At 45.8% G+C, this 19,484-nt stretch overlaps 1 protein-coding gene across 1 annotated transcript in view; it reads left to right on the top strand.

Moving 5' to 3' along the window:
* Nucleotides 1–494: 494 nt before the first annotated feature.
* Nucleotides 495–19,484, top strand: part of TMIE (transmembrane inner ear) — a 32,099-nt gene continuing 13,109 nt past the window's right edge. The window contains exons 1-2 of the mRNA XM_088654071.1: nucleotides 495–1,058; nucleotides 18,629–18,746. Coding sequence (XP_088510197.1) covers nucleotides 957–1,058; nucleotides 18,629–18,746 — 220 coding nt within the window. The 5' untranslated portion in view covers nucleotides 495–956. The remainder of the gene's footprint in view (nucleotides 1,059–18,628; nucleotides 18,747–19,484) is intronic.

The raw sequence follows: 19,484 nt of genomic DNA on the forward strand, positions 1-19,484 counted from the left end.
ATATGAAAGGTCCTTGCCCACAAAGAGCTTACAGTCCAACTGGCAGGGGACAGGAAGTGTGGATAGTTACACAACCGCACACTCAAACTTGACATTTTGAAATGTGAAACTTAATTGCGAGGGGTCTGTTTGGCATCCACATTGTTACCTACACAGAGTTTGTGGCTTGCCCCGCAAGAATGCAAGGCAGAGGATATTACTGAGGGTGCCACAGCACTTATGGAGGAGGAGTACATGTTGATCTGCTGGTCAACGCAAATCAAAACTCAGGATCCAACCATGACTGGTCGCCCCACCTCCACCCCAGCCCCCAAGAGTTCTCCTCCCTACCCTTTATCGAAAGAGGGAAATTGGGCAGTGGTAGTGGTGGGGGGGAGAGATAACCAACCCTCTTCCGGTGTAAATCAGCTTCTGCGTCTGGTCGCCTGGAGGACATCGCTGCTCGTCATAGGCGAGCGGCCGTTCCACAGCTTGCACAGCTCTCTCATTTTCCCATCTGCACAATCAGGAAGGGGAGGAAACCAGGCGATTCAGACCCGGTTCCTCCGCCCGAGAGAAAGCAGGCCTGGGCTAAGTTAATAAGCCGGGTCTCCGGGGAGAGCACAGTCCGGGCACAAGCAGCCAGCAATATCATCCTGCTGCTGACCTGGGAGATCGCACCCATCCACCCCGGCTGCTCCCCGGGACCAAGGCTGCCGAGTGTAAACGAACCCAGCCTAATGAATTAATTAATGCCTCCCCAGGGCTGCCTTTGTGGCTGCAAGGGAAGCGGCCGCAGATTGCTGGAGGGTGCAGAGCCATCGCCGGCAGATGCTGGGGGGGGGGGTGAGCTGGTGGCAGGCAGGCGATTGACAAGACAGCTAGCAGCCAGCTAGCCGGGCCATCCATCAGCCACCCTTTGCAGGCTCCGCTTCGCAGAGAGAGACAAGAGGAGCGAGATACAGACAGGGGGGAAGATGGCGCTGGACCACCCCATGAGACCGACCCTTTGTCCGTTCAGCGGGTCGCCCTCCTTGCTGTTATGCTACTCCCGGACTGCGCTGAGTCAACTGATAGAGGTAAGGAGAAAGACCCCCTCGGAAAAACCCCTGCATGGAATGGAATTATTATCCTTTAACTGCGTTCGGCACCAGGGCAACTCAAAGACGCTGTTTGGCCAGTCCTGTTTTGGGTTTCGGGTGGTAGAAGCCAGAGGGGCTTGGCTAAACTCATTTTCTTCCTATGATGATCCAGACATGGGAATTTTGCACCCCGAGACAGACAGCTGGTTTATCTGTATTGGGGGAGGCCTGGGGGAGAGAAATCAAGTTTCTAGCTCTCATGGCCGAGGTTTGTAAGAAAGCTTGCCCAAGTCTCAGAAATGTGGCACGGGAGTTTGTATGGGGGATGCCCAGCCCATGTAAGAGAGAACTTATTTTGTAGTTACTTATCGCCATGTAACTACAGCCTGCCGCCCTGCATAGGGGGTGAGCTGCCAGGTCAGTGGGTATTTTCTTCCAGATAGGGTTGACCCTCGGCGGTTTTGTATTTAAAGATTTGCCCTGGACCCCGTAGAGAGGGCAACTGCTACCCTCCCTCTTTTGCTCTGGGGCAAGTCTGCCTGTCTTGAACAGAAGTGAAAAGGGGGGCGGATTCTCAATAATTATATTTTCTTTCAAATTCGTGTGCTGTTCTCCAGGGGTGGAGGTGCCCTGGTGATTACGGCTATATAGAGGAGAGAGCTATTAATGGCTCTATTAATGGCTACTTGCCACAAATCAGTGTTAGAAACTGAGATATATAAGCTAATCGCCAAATAACACCTTAAACCTGGGTTACGGTCCTGCTTAGGCCCTGTTTAGGGAAGTTTTTAATCTGTGATATTTGATGTATTTTAATGTTTGTTGGAAGTCGCCCAGAGTGGCAGGGGAAGCCCAGCCAGATGGGCGGGGTATAAATAAAATTATTATTAATTATTATTATTATTATTATTATTATTATTATTATTACGGTCGGCCCAACAGAATGTCTAGGTGCCTTTTCCCCTTCAATGAGAGTTGTTATTATTGTTTTTGTTAATTTTATATACTAATTTTGTATCTTAAAGCAAAAATCTCAATGCAGTTAACAACACATTAAAACATCAAATACAACAATCCAGAATTAAACAAATTCAAGCTTCAAGGAAAATATTTCGGATCCTTCTCTAAGGGATATTTGGCTTTCCCTATACTGTACAGTAGTACCTTGGTTCTCAAACTTAATCCATTTCAGAAGTGTGTTCCAAAACCGAAGCGTTCCAAAACCAAGGTGCGCTTTCACATAGAAAGTAATGCAAAACGGATTAATCCATTCCAGACTTTTAAAAACAACCCCTTAAAACAGCAATTTAACATGAATTTTTATTATCTAACGAGACCATTGATCCATAAAATGAAAGCAATAATCAATGCACTGTACTATAAAATAAATAAGACATTATTGTAGATGATAACAATTAAAAAATAATAATTCCTTACCTGCACTGATGAGAGCCATTGTTTGAATGGGGGGCTTTTATCCATTTCTTCAGTCACACCATCTGTCAATCAGTAGCTGAACTGGGTTTCACACAGTCACAAAAACAAATGAACTGAAAAAGCCACAAAAAGCGCAAAATAAATAGCAAAAATAAAAGCGCCAAACTTTATTCGTTCCGGAAGTCCGTTTGACTTCCGAAATGTTCAAAAACAAAGGCGCAGCTTCTGATTGGTGCAGATTGGCGCCCCAGAAACAATAGCCAACAGCCACATCGGACGTTCGGCTTCCGAAAAACGTTACTTACTTCCAGATTTTCCAGTGTTTGAGAACCAAAGCGTTTTGAGTACCACGGCGTTTGAGAACCAAGGTACCACTGTATTTGTTTACCTGCTTAATTTATAGAGCTGCCCCATAGCAGAAGGACTCTATGAAGACAGTGTGGTGTAGTGGTTAGAGTGTCGGATTAGGACCTGGAAGATCAGGTTCAAATCCCCACTGGGTCCTGAACCTCCCTGGGCGACCTTGGAGTCAGTCGCAGCCTCTTCACCTACCTCACAGGGTCGTTGTAGGGATTAACTGAGGAGGGGAGTGAATAAGGTGGGAGACAAAGGCAATAAATGAGCTCTTCTGCTGACCTGCTTAAGAAAGCTGGAGGGGCTGGCCAGGTGGAGATGTTAGTCGCCAGCCTGGTACCCAGAAATCTCAGCATTGCAGGTGGTTTGATTTACACAGTAGCAAAAGCACCTTCTCGTCTGAGTGGCATTTACAGGTAAGAAGCCCTGTACCTGGATCAGGCCCATCTAGTTCTCACGGTGGCCAGCCTGGTGCCTGTGGGAAACCAGCAAACAGGATCCGAGCACAAGAGCAACTCTCCCTTTCCTAAAAAGCCATCGATAGCCCTCTCCATGACTTTGTCCAATTCTCTTTTAAGGTTGGCGGGCGTCACTTCCTCCTGTGGCAGGGTGTTCCAAAGTCTAACACACGCACTGCATGGAGGAGGACTTTTTTCTTTCTTTTCTTATTTAAGATTTTCTTGGTTTACAGAAATATGTGCAATGCCTCTCGTGACGTTTTTGCAAATCAGTTTCATTTGTTGAGACATTGGGAAGAAAAGGGGAAAAGAGGTAGACGAGGGAAGAGTGGGTGGGGGTGGGAAGGAGATGTTTCTATTTTGCTTAATATATGTGGGGTTTATTGTCAGCGTCGCTTGTGCAGGTTCTCTGCAGTTCGCTTGCGTTCCTTTAGTGGTGAGAGATGGGGTTGGCCTAGGATATGGTTGTTCATTTCATAGAATCATAGAGTTGGAAGAGACCACAAGGGCCATCCAGTCCAACCCCCTGCCAAGCAGGAAACACCATCAAAGCATTCTTGACATATGGCTGTCAAGCCTCTGCTTAAAGACCTTCAAAGAAGGAGACTCCACCACACTCCTTGGCAGCAAATTCCACTGTCGAACAGCTCTTACTGTCAGGAAGTTCTTCCTAATGTTTAGGTGGAATCTTCTTTCTTGTTGCTTGAATCCATTGCTCCGTGTCTGCCTCTCTGGAGCAGCAGAAAACAACCTTTCACCCTCCTCTATATGACATCCTTTTATATATTTGAACATGGCTATCATATTACCCCTTAACCTTCTCTTCTCCAGGCTAAACATACCCAGCTCCCTAAGCCGTTCCTCATAAGGCATCGTTTCCAGGCCTTTGACCATTTTGGTTGCCCTCTTCTGGACACGTTCCAGCTTGTCAGTATCCTTCTTGAACTAGACGCTAATTTCACAATTTGAATTTCACAATTTGAATTCCGGACATTTCCGGGAAATTCTGGATGTATCACAACCCTACACAAGCTGTGCTCTTTTGAGTGGCACAATGGGTTCAGTCAACTAGAAGGTTGCTGGTTCGAGCCCACCCAGGGATGGCTGTCGGCAGGGTTCCTGCATTGCAGGGGGTGGGACTAGATGACCCTCGGGTCCCTTCCGACTCTACCATTTTATAATTGTATGCTAAGTGTTCACAACTGATTTGTCCAGCTCAGCTACTGTATCCACAGCCTGTGCAGACAATGCACGTTGCATGCAGGAAAGTGTGGAAGCATACAGTTCAGTGACGGGACACTCACAACATGGAACTGGTGATCGACTACGCCAGATGCTGAACAGCAAAAAATAGGACATATTTGCCAGTGCCTGGGCAGGGAGAGAAGATGCTAACCTAGATAGCCCTATGGTTGGATCCTGAAGGATCCTTTTTATGGCCCTAGAAACTCTAACCCATGGGTAGGCAAACTAAGGCCCAGGGGCCGGATCCGACCCAATCGCCTTCTCAATCCAGCCCGCGGACAGTCCGGGAATCAACGTGTTTTTTACAGTAGAATGTGTCCTTTTATTTTAAATGCATCTCTGGGTTATTTGTGGGGCATAGGAATTCGTTCATTTCTCCCCCCCCCAAAAAAATATAGTCCACCCCCCCCCCCAATGTCTGAGGGACAGTGGACCGGCCCCCTGCTGAAAAAGTTTGCTGACTCCTGCAACCACTGGGTCACATTGCCTCTCAACTTCATTTTCGAGATAATCCTCTAAGGCAGGGGTCCCCAAACTAGCCCAAACTAAGGCCCGTGGGCCGGATGCGGCCCAATCACCTTCTAAATCCGGCCCGCAGACGGTCTGGGAATCGGCATGTTTTTACATGAGTAGAATGTGTCCTTTTATTTAAAATGCATCTCTGGGTTATTTGTGGGGGCATAGGAATTCGTTCAATTTTTTTTTCAAAATATAGTCCGGCCCCCCAAAAGTTCTGAGGGACAGCAGACCGGACCCCTGCTGAAAAAGTTTGCTGACCCCTGCTCTAAGGCCCTGTTCTCCCTTCATCTTAAGGTAAATGAACCACAGGATGGAGACTTTCTGATGTTTGATAACAAAAAAGGATGTTCAGCCTCATCACAGCCCTACTTTTGATGAACAGCATCTTCACTTTGATGAACAGCAAATTGGCTTCTGGTTTTATTGTTGTTTTAGCCCACTTGTTTGGATTTTATTGTTTGGCATTGTTTTAATTTCCTCTCCTGTTGTTTGCTGCCTTGATTTATTTTTCTTTTATGGGAAAGGAGGAGACAGCTGTTGAAAAGAAGTAAAGGAATAACCAAACATGCATGTCTGAATTAGCTCTTGTCCAGTTTTAAAACTCCCAGACCGCCAGTCCCCGAGTGCTCCCTTAGTACCAAAGGAAAAAAACAAGGACATTTTAGCAAATTCAAAAAATCTGCCAGGACAGAAAGCTCACCCCTGAAAAAGAGGACAAGGCGGGTGGCAACCCTAAGCCAACTTGGTCTTAACTGCGGGAGAATAAAAAGCTACAAATCCGTCCATGAGCTTGCCAAGTTGACCCTCAGTCACCTGAAGCAAATTCAGGTCACTTTTGAATCCAAGCAGATCCCCAATTTCCAATACGCACCATCTCAGTAGCAAGTTTGCAAAACCTGCTCCAGATACAGACCATCATTAACAGCAATTGGCTCCGCCCACCTGCTCACCACCTCTGAATATTTAAAGCAGGCACCAGTTGCAAACACAGAAAGGGGGAAATTGGGGGTATTGTTCAAAATATCATTATTATCACCATTATTTCATAAAATCTATACACCTCTTGATGGTTTTAAAAAACAAACAACCTCCAAGCAGTTTACTAAAAGGAATAAAACAATATAGTTGCCACTAATAATTTAAGACGTTTGAAAAATTAAAACAACACGCTAGAAATAGATTAAAACTCACATCAACTTTCTGAACATCTGGCATATTTAACAAAAATGTTCTGGGCAGGTGTTGAAAATAGTACAGTGGAGTTGCCTGCCTGGTATCAATAAGCAGGGAGTTCCAAAGTGCAGAAGTTGCCACGCTAAAAGATTGCATTCTTACAACCCATGCAGCAATTTTTTAAAAAAGTTGCCCTCTGAATTTGCTTGCCTCAGACTTTTTGCCATGATTAGTAGAGACAACGCAGTTCTGTCTACCAGGTCTTAAGAGGCAAAGATGAGTTGAAACACACACACTTCTTGTGGATGTCTCAGAGAGCAAATGTTATCTTAACTGTATCCCAGATCTGACTCCCAAAGTAACACAGAAGCTGCCTTCAAACAGCACACATTTTGACCAGATGTTTGCATGCAAGACATCTTCACATCTTGCTATTCAAGCATCACACATCCTCCTACCGTACCTGAGCTTTGTCCTCCTGGGTCCCTGGTCAAATCTTGGTAGCCTCTTCTTTTCTTTTCTAGGCCACTGTGTCCTTTTGAAAAGCTTGTGCTCCCTCTAAGCCTTCCCTTTCCCTCTTTTTGCTTCTTGAAGACAGACTTTGCTTCAATTTCCTCTTTTTAAAAAGCTCCCATTTGGAGAAGGAGGCGGGTCTAAAAAGCAGCAGCCCCGCCTCCTACCCAAATCGACTGACAGTGGAACTTTGCAAAAGATGGAGGAGGCCGATGATTGGGGAGAGGAATTCTCTTGCATAAAGCTACACGCCTACATTTACCTGGGAGTAAGTCCCATTCAACTATCTGGGGCTTAATGCTGAGTAGACACGCCCAGAAGTGCAGTGTAAAGTCTTCCTCGTGGGCCAGAGGTTCACTGGGGTTTGAGAAAGGAAGAAGAAGAAAAGGAGAACTGGTTATTCCCACCCACCAACACCAAGATCTGCAGAAAAAAATGTGTGTTAAAGATTCCTGTAAAATCCCTACGGTTGCATAACTAGCAGCAAGGTTGCCAGCTGCTTTTAACTGGAGAGCTCCTGCACCTTTAATACGGGGAGGAAAAGCAGCTTTTCTTCTCAAAGAGCTGGGAAAGTACTATTGGACGCCCAGGTGTTATGTACTGAGCTGAATCCAAGAACAATAGGATCCAGAATGCAGCAGTCTGATTGGTCCACAGGAGCCACCCAATCCAGCTCCAGGTGGAAGTGAATCAGGACCTGATTGGACTGCAGGAGCAGCCAATCAGGCTGCTGGCAGAAGTCAATCCGCAACCTAGAATCATAGAATCATAGAGTTGGAAGAGACCACAAGGGCCATCCAGTCCAACCCCCTGCCAAGCAGGAAACACCATCAAAGCATTCTTGGCATATGCCTGTCAAGCCTCTGCTTAAAGACCTCCAAAGAAGGAGACTCCACCACACTCCTTGGTAGCAAATTCCACTGCCGAACAGCTCTTACTGTCAGGAAGTTCTTCCTAATGTTTAGGTGGAATCTTCTTTCTTGAAGTTTGAATCCATTGCTCCTGATTGGCCTACAGGTGCAGCCCTGAAGTAGTCAATCACACAAGGCCCATTGTGTAAATAATGTATATAAGCAGGCGTTTTGGGGAAAGAGCCATTCCTTCGCTTCTTCTCCTTTTGCTACTACAAGCTGAATAAAGAGCATGAAATTCACTCTCGACTCCGAGTATGGTTACAGGTAGGTAGCCGTGTTGGTCTGGATCGAAGTAAAATAAAAAAAATTCCTTCAGTAGCACCTTAAAGACCAACTAAGTTTTTATTTTGGTATGAGCTTTCGTGTGCATGCACACTTCTTCAGATACAGTGAAATGGAAGTTTCCAGGCACTTATGTAGAGAAGGGGTGGGGAGGGGTGGGGATGGGGAGGGGGGATCACTCAGAAGGGTGGTGGAAATGGGTGATTGACTGACTGATAGCTGTTGATGACCGCAAACGACTGCAAATGGTTTTGCATGAAAAAGCAAGGGTTGAGATGGGTGAAGATCGCTTATCATGTATAATGAGATAAGAATCCGATATCTCTGTTCAAACCAGGTCCCTCCATGGTTTTGAGCTTGGTGATAAGTTGCAATTCAGCAACTTCTCTTTCCAGTCTATTTCTGAAATTCTTTTGTAGTAAGACAGCTACTTTGAGATCTTGTATAGAATGTCCTGGGAGATTGAAGTGTTCTCCTACTGGTTTTTCTGTCTTCTGGTTCCTGATGTCAGATTTATGTCCATTTATCCTTTGGCGTAGGGTTTGGCCTGTTTGTCCAATATAGAGAGCTGAAGGACACTGTTGGCATTTGATGGCATACACAATGTTAGAGGATGAGCAATTAAATAGTCCTGAGATGGTATGTTGGATGAAATATACTCCGAGTATATTTCACAAGGAAGATGAATGTTGGAAGATTCAAGACAGAGAAAAGAAATGATTTATTCACACAGTGCTTAGTAAAATCTGCGAGTTCAGCTTTCTCCCAATTGAAGCGAAGAATGTTTGAGGACCAAGACATTTGCAAGGAAACCAAAATGCTTGTTTGCAAAGCTATTGTACTACCAACCTTACCGTACGCTTGTGAAACATGGACCACTTATAAACACCAACTCCTCGAAAGATTCCCTCAATGGTGTCTCCAGAAAATTGCACACCTCACATGGGAAGACAGGCGAACTAATACCAGTGTACTGGAAGAAGCAAAGATTACCAGTGTGGAAGCAATGATTCTTCAACATCAACTTCCTCGGACTGGTCATGTTGTGCGGATGCCTGATGATCGTCTTCCAAAGCAACTACTCTATTCACAACTTAAGAATGGAAAGCAAAATACTGTACCAGTGGACAATAAAAGAGTTTTAAAGACACTCTCAAGGGAAACACTGGCCTGCAAGCGCTCCAATTGGAGAACAGCCTTTACCAAAAACATCATGGACTTTGAAGACACTCGAACTCAGGGCGAAAAGGACAAACCAGCTAAGAGGAAGGCACATTTGGCAAACTCTTTCCCGTGATCAACTCCCACCCGGAAACCTATGGAAGGACATGTGGATCCAGAATTGGCCTCCATGGTCACTTACAGACTCATTGTTAAGACTGTGTTTAGGGAAGACAATCTTACTCAGTTATGAGTGATCTCCAAAGAAGAAACAGTGGAACTCTCTCCAACAGGAGGCAGCGATGGCCACCAAACTACAGTGGTACCTCGCAAGACGAAATCAATCCGTTCCACGAGTCATTTCGTCTTGCGAAAATTTTGTCTTGCGAAGCGCGGTTTCCCATAGGAATGCATTGAAATTTAATTAATGCGTTCCTGTGGGCAAAAAAAGCTCTCCTTTCAATGAAATGGGGCCATAGCAAAGCAGCTTAAGGCGCAATCCAGCGCTCACAAACCCCGACTCACCCGCCAAGCCCAGGAGCAGCCACAGCAGCCACTTTGCCCCCAAGCGCCACGGCCGCTCCGGACGTTTTGAGGCTCTGGGGAGGGGGAAGCAGGAGGAGGGCCAGGGAGAGGCTCTCTCCCTCCTTCCCCAGCAGCCGGACCCTTGTGCCCAACTAGACAGCCAGCCCGTTCGCGTGCAGGCAGGCTGGTTGTCTGGTTGGCTTCTCCCATTCGCGAGCCCACTAGCACCCAGCCAAGAAGGGGCTCCACTCCCTCGGGCTTCTGCACGGCAGCTTAAGGCGAGAGTGAGGGGGGATCCAGCTGCTGCTCGGCTGCCGATGGCCATTTCAGTGCGGCGGCGCCAATCGCCATGTCCTTGCAGAAGCCTGGCGGTGGCGGTGGAAGCGCGAGGCGGGCGGGCTCCCCGGAGGAGGCTCGGTCTCCCTGATGGGCCATCCCTGGACTTTCTCCTCCTTGCGGCGCCCCAGCCCTGCTTCGTCTTGCGAGTCTGCAAAAAATATATATTGCAAAACATTTTCGTCTTGCGAGTTTTTTGTTGCGCGAGGCGTTCGTCTAGCGAGGTACCACTGTAGACGGCTTTAGAAGGATTCCACAAATTCCTGAAGGAGAGAGGGCTATCGATGGCTGGCAACAGCTCTACCTGGAACTACTAGGGCTTGAACCTGGGACATTCTGCATTCCAAGCAGATGCTCCGCCACTGAGCTGTGGCCCTGGGGAAGGGGGTTAACCCAGTCTGACAACCCCTGTCTCCTTCATTCCATTGCAGTCGGCTCTGCAGACATCAGAAAGCTTTTAGCAGTCTGAGAAAACACATCAGCTGCTAATAGCTAGAGATCGAGTTGCAGGCAGAAGGCACCAGGGAAGGGGGAAGCTGGCCACCCTGCGCTCTCATGGCAAAGGGGTGGATCCTGCAGCAAGATGTGTCCAGTTTGGGGGGATATTGGCAGACTGGAACACGGGGAGAGCTTGTTTCCTGTTGCTCCAGATAGGACCTGAACCAATGGATTTGGATTCCCAGGAGATTCCGATTAAACATTTAAAGAATTTCCTGATGGTAAGACAGGGGAAACGGACTCCCTCACAAGCTGGTGGACTTTCGTTGGAGGTTTTCCAACAAAGGTCACATGGCCATCTTATGAAATCGCAGAGTTGCAAGGGACCTCTGAGGGTCATCCAACCCAGCCCGCTGCAATCTGTCGGGGATTTTTGAGCTGCGATTCCTGCATCGCAGGGGGGTGGACTAGATGACTGCTGGGGTTTCCCTTCCAAGTTCTGATTCTAGACACCGGGCTGGAAAGTGCGCTTATCTATGTTGATGGATATGTAAATAACGTAAAGCAATTTACATCTTTTTACGACTGGGGGGGTCTCCCAGGTGAACCTGGAGGGATAACAGCCCTACAAGGATGTGATAGGGAAGGCTGTGTTTCAGCACAGTGGCTGCTCACGTGGATTCTATCTTTTAACAGCACACTGTCTTCCGAGAGGGAGACAGAAATGCAACGCTCCCACAATGGATTGTTGTGACGGATTGGGCTGGCTTGAGTAGAACTCCAGGGTGTTAAGTGTTAAACCCAGCCTCTTAGTTGATTGGCGGCATTCCATTCCATGAGGGGCGGGACAGCCGCGGGTTTAAAGAGGATGGGTAGCCGTTAATTCTGAGAGAGGGAGGGTTTTGGGAGCGTGAGCGTGTGGGAGGTTGTGGAGTAGGTTACTAGAGTAGGTGTAGATGAGGAATTAGTTAGGTTTGCAATTACAGTGGAACCTCGGTTTATGAACACCTCGGTTTACGAATTTTCGTTTTACGAATGCCACGGACCCATCTGGAACAGATTAATTCACTTTCCATTACTTTCAATGGGAAAGTTTGCTTCAGTTTATGAACGCTTCAGTTTATGAACAGACTTCCGGAACCAATTACACCCTTGCTTCGGGTTAAGTATGCTTCAGGTTGAGTACTCCGCGGACCCATCTGGAACGGATTAATCCACTTTCCATTACTTTCAATGGGAAAGTTTGCTTCAGTTTATGAATGCTTCCGTTTACGTACTCCGCGGACCGTCTGGAACAGATTAATCCACTTTCCATTACTTTCAATGGGAAAGTTCGCTTCAGTTTATGAACACTTCAGTTTATGAACAGACTTCCGGAACCAATTGTGTTCATAAACCGAGGTACCACTGTATATGATAAACAAGAACAGTGCTAATGAAACCACAAGCTTGTACACATGAAACTTGAATGCAACCGTTAAGATTTTAAGACATTAAATGTTAAGTTTAAAGTGCCATTTAAACTATCGTCTGTGTGATCTTTCCAGCAGAGGTATCTATTGCTCATCTGGTGGGGATACTCATTAAAAGGACAAAACCCCTATCTAAAGCAGAAGGGATAGTTTGTTGTCCCTTGAGTGCACCGAGAGGGGGAGGAAGAGGGAGACTGGTTCAAGGGTGACACAAAGTTTCCTCGGGAGGGAGGAAAGCTTCACAGTGGGGAAAGCTCAAGTGAGGAGAACCCCTTACTGGTGTGTACACTAAGCATAGTCTCATATTCACCCCAGAGCTTAAGAAGATACCGGGCCACGTTTGGGCTGGAAAAGTACTCTCATTTTATTTGTAAAACCCACAAGGGATAGGCTATAGGGAAGAGTGGAGAGGTTTAGTGTTACCTCAGAAATCCCTATTAGTGCTTTTTATAATTTGAGAGGTTTGAAAACCAAAGGCGTAAGGTGGAGACATAAATGCAACGCTCCCACAATGGATTGTCCATGGAACGTTGTTCAGTTGGGTGCAGCAGGAGCAGAGGCTGGGCATGGCTGAAAGATGGGCTTCTGCTGCTCAACGGTGCATCTGCTGTAACCCGAACTAACCCTCTTCCTCCTTCCCTAAGAATTAGCTGGCACCAACTGAACAGGGGATCAAATAGCAGACATTAGAATTCCCTAGAAAGCAAGTCTTCCTGGCAGCACTGCAACTTATCTTCTTCCCACTGGTGCAATGGCACAATTCAAAGCGTTGGTGCTGAGCTTTCAAGCCCTAAACAGCCTCAGGCCAATAGACCTGAAGGAGCGTCTCCACCCCATCATTCAGCCCAGGTACTGAGGTCCAGATCCGAGGGCCTTCTGGCGGTTCCCTCCCTGTGAGACGCGAAGTTACAGGGAACCAGGCAGAGGGCCTTCTTGGTGGTGGCACCCACCCTGTGGAACGCCCTCCCACCAGATGTCAAAGAGAACAACAACTACCAGACTTTTAGAAGACATCTGAAGGCAGCCCTGTTTAGGGAAGCTTTAATTGTTTGCTGGATTACTGTATTTTAATATTTTGTTCGAAGCCGTCCATAGTGGCTGGAGAAGCCCAGCCAGATGGCCAGGGTATGAATAATAAATTATTATTATTATTAAAAGAAACGAAGCAAGCAAGTTCCTAGCCCTCATGGGTTTGCCGAGAAAGGATTCAAACAGGCTCCTATTGCACTGCAATCTTCTTCTTCTTCTTCTTCTTCTTCTTCTTCTTCTTCTTCTTCTTCTTCTTCTTCTTCTTCTTCTTCTTCTTCTTCTTCTTCTTCTTCTTCTTCTTCTTCTTCTTCTTCTTCTGTGATCCCTCGTATCCGAATAAGATTGTCTTCCATAAACATGGTTTTAACAATGAGTCCGTGACTGTGGGGGCCAATTCTGGATCCACACATCCTTCCACAGTGGGGACATTGGTTTCTGGGTGAGAGTTGATCACGGTGTGGATTTGCCAAGCGTGCCTTCCTCTTAGCATGTTTCTCCCTTGCGTCCTGTGTTCGGATGTCTTCAAAGTCCATGACACCTTTGGTAAAGGCTGTTCTCCAACTGGAGTGCTCGCAGGCCAGTGTTTCCCAGTTATTTGTGTTTATACTGCATTTAAAAAAAAATATCTGCCTTGAGACAAATACTGCATACCTAGTCATGTTTCGGCTATTTGGTGGCATTACATAAGCCAGTTCAGAGCAAGGGCAATTTCCCTTTGCTCTGAACTGGCTTGTGTATCTGTCATTGTCAGGGTCCTCTTTTTCGGCAGTGCTGTAAGGGGGAGGTGGGGTGTATTTCAAGGCAGCTGGAAACGCTCACCAAAGTGCACCCCCCAACTCATACTGGGTTTGAAGTTTGATGCAGAACTGTAGCCATGGGAGATGGGGGTGCGGCCAGTTTTTTTTTGCCTTGGGTGAAGCCTCCAGAGGGGCACTATTGAGGCTCCCAATTTGTGTGTACGCAAATGAACATAGGGAGGTGACAAACTGGGTCTTTGACCCGGGTAAAATACAGTGGTACCTTGGTTCTCAAACTTAATCCGTTCCGGAAGTCCGTTCCAAAACCAAAGCATTCCAAAACCAAGGCACGCTTTCTCATAGAAAGTAATGCAAAAGGGATTGTTCTGTTCCAGACTTTTAAAAACAATCCCTAATACAACAATTTTACTATCTAATGAGACCATTGATCCATAAAATGGAAGCAATCAACAATGTACTGCAGTAGCACAGTCAATCCATCAGTAGCTGAACTGGGTTCTACACAGTCACAAAAACAAAACTAAAAGAGCCGGAAAAAAACAAAAAATAAATAGCAAAAAGACAGACCTCAAAACACAAGTGTGGCACTCGAAACGGAAGCATAGCACTAAAAAAAGGAGCACGTTCAATTTCCGGAAAAAGTTCGTAAACCGGAACACTTACTTCCGGGTTTGAAGTGTTTGGGTTCCAAGTTGTTTGAGTACTTGGGTTCCAAGTGTTAGAGAACCAAGGTACCACTGTAAAGCCTAGTTTCGCCCCTGGTTTGAGGCTTCATTCCTTCCTTCGTTTCTCTCTCTCTTTGTTTGTTTCTTTCTTTAAAAATGTTTTAATGGACTTTCTCCTCTATCTTGTGATTTCATATTCAAATAAGAAAGGGGAGGAAGGGAGCAAAGCAATGCAATAGGTGTCTTGCAAATTTTGCAAAAATTGCCATTTGCCTGCCAGTGGGAATGGGAATTAAAATGCATTGAGGAATTAAAATGCATTTCCTTTTTGCGGGAGGTGGGGTTGTTTTTAGGAATGCTGTTTTGCTATTTAATTTGTCTTTGTTTTTACAATTGCACCAAAAGTTCAGTTAAAGAATAACTGTTTAAAAACAAAAATGCATCTTAAATCATAGCTGTCACATTTTCCCTTTTCCCGCGAGGAACCCTATTCAGCATAAGGGAATTTCCCTTTAAAAAGGAGAGAACTTGACAGCTATGTTTTAAATTCAGATAACCTGCCTCTCCCAGTTTGCTAGCAGCTCGGCATTTCTTCAGTTGCAGTATGCACTCTGAACAGCAGGCGGCGCTGCAACCCAGCTTATTAGGCATAGCAGACTCTTGCCAGCAACATTATTTGCCAATGCAATCGCGTATTCCAGCAAGATACGGCTGAAAAAATATTTTTATTAGCTTGCTCCAAGCTTGATTCCGTGTTGAATCCTCACTTGCGCAAAGATCTAAGGGCAGCGCAAGCTTTCTTCAAAGGGTTTTCTGCCTTTGAAGTTTGCTTTTTCAAACATTAATTACGGGGCGCTCTAATCTTGCTAGGGGTTGCCAACTTACTTGCTTCACGCCCTCTTGCTCTGCTCCTCTGCTCCGCTTTTCCTAGCAGCTTTCTCTCCAGTCATGCTTACTTCCAGGTCGGGAGAGTTGCTGTTCTTTAATTTGTAACCACTGAGTGCCCAGATTGACTCCTAAGCCGCTTACAAAAGTTTAAAAAGAATTGCACAGCACTGTCAAAATACAAAATCTTGTTTTCTTAAAAATGTATTCTTAAAATACATGTTTTAAAAAATTGCAATTCAAACTTTAAGGCGAAAACAACCACGGTTAAAAGGTGCAAAGTAATGATCCCATTCAAATGTCACAGTGACTGAAACTAGAGATTCGGGTGGAATCTAGATGCATATAAAAAACACTGTGAAAATGCTTTTTTAATAAAGAGTTTTGAAAAATATATTGAATTTGCCATAAGCTCACCATCGCCATCTTGTGTCTCATTTGTATAGTGCACTTAAAACACACTTAAAACGCGGTATTTTGCAGCTGTATAGCTGAGATTGAGAGATGAAAGGAACTATGTAACAGATGCATCTTCAGAAGCCAGAATTGATGAACATTTATACTATTGTCTTCACTTGGCGCCAGAAAGCCACACACTTCACTTCACTTCACCACCTTTCCTCCCACAAACTCAAAGTGGTGTCCATAATTGTCCTCCCAACCCTTGTCTTATCCTCCCAACAGCCCTGCAAGGTAGGCGATCTTCATGGCCGGGTGGGGATTTGAACCCATGCCTCCCAGGTCTGATACTGACAGTCAAACCGCTACATCGCACTGGCAGTTAAAGACACTGCAGACCCGGCCTCTTAATATCCGACATGCAATTTATGGTTTATTTGTGTGCTAAACTGGTTTGATCTCTTTTTTCTGCAGCAGAAGAAGTTTTTATGTTGCTGCTGATCATATTTTATTCTTGTGAGATGGAGAGAGAATGTTATCCGATAGGGCAGCCGATATAACGGTAGTGTAATACAAGATTTCGGGACCGTACAATGAAGCTGCAGGTTGAAAGATTCAGGACAAACAAAATAAAGTTCTTGTTCCCGCAGCACATAGTGAAACTGTGGAACTCACTGCCACAAGATGTAAGGCTGTGCGCATGTAGGAACACCCCCCCCCAATTTTATTTCATCTCTGAATTCCTTTTGCGCACCTAGAGCTCTGCAGTCTGAAATCTGTGTACGAGCTTTACTAAACCCATCTCTTTTTTTAATTATTAAGTTTATAGATGATACTACCATAATGGGTCTGATTCCAGGTGGACAGGGGAGAGGTTCAAAAAGTATCTACATGGTGCTTAGAGAATAACTTTCACCTAAATATTAGCAAGACAAATGAGATGGTGTTGGACTTTCGAAGGAAGAACCATAGAGTTGGAAGAGACCACAAGGGCGATCCAGTCCAACCCCCTGCTGAGCAGGAAACACCATCAAAGCATTCTTGACATATGCATGTCAAGCCTCTGCTTAAAGACCTCCAAAGAAGGAGACTCCACTACACTCCTTGGTAGCAACTTCCACTGCTGAACAGCTCTTACTGTCAGGAAGTTCTTCCTAATGTTTAGGTGGAATCTTCTTTCTTGTAGTTTGAATCCATTGCTCCGTGTCCGCTTCTCTGGAGCAGCAGAAAAAGGAAGAGAGGGGAACTAGCCCCGTTGCGTATCAGGGGAGGGGGTTGTGTGAAGAGAGTATATTCCTTTAAATTCCTGGGAGTTTATCTTAGTGAAGACCTCACTTGGAAAAACAATATAACTCGGGTGGTTAGGAAGGCCTAACAGAGACTCCATTTTATCAGGGTCTTGCGAAAGAACAATGTTAAACAACAATTGATGACCTCCTTCTATCGGTCCACAATAGAAAGTGTCCCCTCAGTATTGTATCACAGTGTGGTACGTTGGCTTGACAGCCACGGACAGAAAGTCTTAACAGAGGGTGGTGAACACAGCACATGATATCATGGGCTGTCCCCTGAGCCCGCTAGGGATCGTTGCCTTAGGAGTGCGAGAAAAATTCTCAGGGACGATTCACACCCCGGCCAGCACCTCTTTAATCTTCTGCCCTCAGGCAGGAAATATAAAAGTATAATCAGTCGTACCAACAGGCTAAAAACCAGTTTCTATCCATGGGCTGTTAGGCTGCTAAACGGAAAATAAAATAGTGCAACTGACTTTCGGGGTTGGTGTGTTGTGCGACAAACACACAGAGTGCAATAAGATTGAGTGTGTGTGTGGGGGGAGGCTCAGTTAATTTCACTGTACACAGGTTGTACATTGACAATAAAAGTATTATTATAACATTACACATTAGCAATTAGCTCCAGCAATGCTCTCCCGCCTCTGGTGTTTGATCACACGGCATTAGCCACGAGCCACGAGTATCCTGCAATTCCTCGAGAAATGCCGCAGTTTCATCAACCAGCTTTCATCCAGTCTTAAAATATAAGTTGCGATTAAGCTGAGGTGTGTACGCCAAGGATAGTAACTGCACATGCTCAGATGACAGGAGTTTGGTCAATCCGGCCCATGCAGGAAGTTAAGACTCCATCCTTCCACAGTGGTTAGTTGAGAACTATTTTTAACTTTTCTATATGGTTTGTATTCTACGGCATTATGCTTTTATTGCTGTAAACAGCTTTGGTCGATACCTTTAATGGTCGATACCTTTAATGGCCCAGGTGGCCATCCCACCAGATGTCAAAGAGAAAAACAACTACCAGACTTTTAGAAGACATCTGAAGGCAGCCCTGTTTAGGGAAGCTTTTAATGTTTAATAGATTATTGTATTTTAATATTCTGTTGGAAGCCACCCAGAGTAGCTGGGGAAACCCAGCCAGATGGGTGGGATATAAATAATAAATTGTTGTTGTTGCTGTTGTTGTTATGGTTATGGATGAGATCTGCGACCTGCGAGTGTAGGGCAGTATATATTTATATATTTTTATTTATTAAACTAGCTGGCCCAGCTATGCGTTGCTGTCCAAATTTGAACGCAATCGGTCAAGCGGTTTCGGTGAAAAGTGGAGACCAACGGACATGGCTAGTTTACATTTTTGTATATACCGTATAGATTTACATACTTCCCTATACACGCAGGACGCAGATCTCAGCCATAGGCCGTCTGGGCCATTAAAGGTATCGACCAAAGCTCTTAAAGTTAATAATATATTCATTCCAATGGGTCCACTCTGAGTAGGGCTTAGCTGGGTACGATCCCTTGACCCTTCCGCCCGTATGCTCTAACACAGGCATCTCCAAACTGCGGCCCTCCAGATGTTTTGGCCTACAACTCCCCCGATCCCTAGCTAACAGGACCAGTGGTCAGGGAAGATGGGAATTGTAGTGCAAAACATCTAGAGGGTCAAAGTTTGGGGGTGCCTGCTCTAACACTTCCTGTTCTTTTTTCAGGCCACCACCGAGCCGCCGAAAAAGAAACCGGACCCCATCACATCGGAGACTGTGGTGATCTGGGGCTTGCGCCTCTGGCAAGTGGTCGGGATCTTTGCCCTATTTGTCATGAGCGTCAGTAAGTCCCACCTCTCTGCCTTCCATCCGAACACTGAGGGCCTCATTCCAGTGTTAGAAACTCAGATATATAAGCTAGGCGCCAAAAGGCTCCTTGAACCAGGGTTACAGTCGCCAAAACGGAATGTCTGGTTGCCATTTTGGGGCAGCTAATTTGGGGGCAGCTAAACCTAGACAGCATCTTAAAAAGCAGAGACATCACCTTGCCGACAAAGGTCAGTATAGCTAAAACCATGGTTTCCCCCGTAGTGATGTATGGAAGTGAGAGCTGGACCATAAAGAAGGCTGATCGCCGAAGAATTGATGCTTTTGAATTATGGTGCTGGAGGAGACTCTTGAGAGCCCCATGGACTGCAAGAAGATCAAACCTATCCATTCTTAGGGAAATCAGCCCTGAGTGCTCACTGGAAGGACAGATCCTGAAGCTGAGGCTCCAATACTTTGGCCACCTCATGAGAAGAGAAGAATCCTTGGAAAAGACCTTGATGTTGGGAAAGATGGAGGGCACAAGGAGAAGGGGATGACAGAGGACGAGATGGTTGGACAGTGTTCTCGAAGCTACGAACATGAGTTTGACCAAACTGCGGGAGGCAGTGGAAGACAGGAGTGCCTGGCGTGCTATGGTCCATGGGGTCACGAAGAGTCGGACACGACTAAGCGACTAAACAACAATTTCATTTATTGCTTTCCCACTGACAATGCTATTTATCTCTAGGAGCAGAAAGGGAATCATTCATTT

This window comes from Zootoca vivipara, chromosome 11 (genome assembly GCF_965207765.1).
Source record: "Zootoca vivipara chromosome 11, rZooViv2.hap1.1, whole genome shotgun sequence".
Classification (NCBI taxonomy): Eukaryota; Metazoa; Chordata; class Lepidosauria; order Squamata; family Lacertidae; genus Zootoca; species Zootoca vivipara.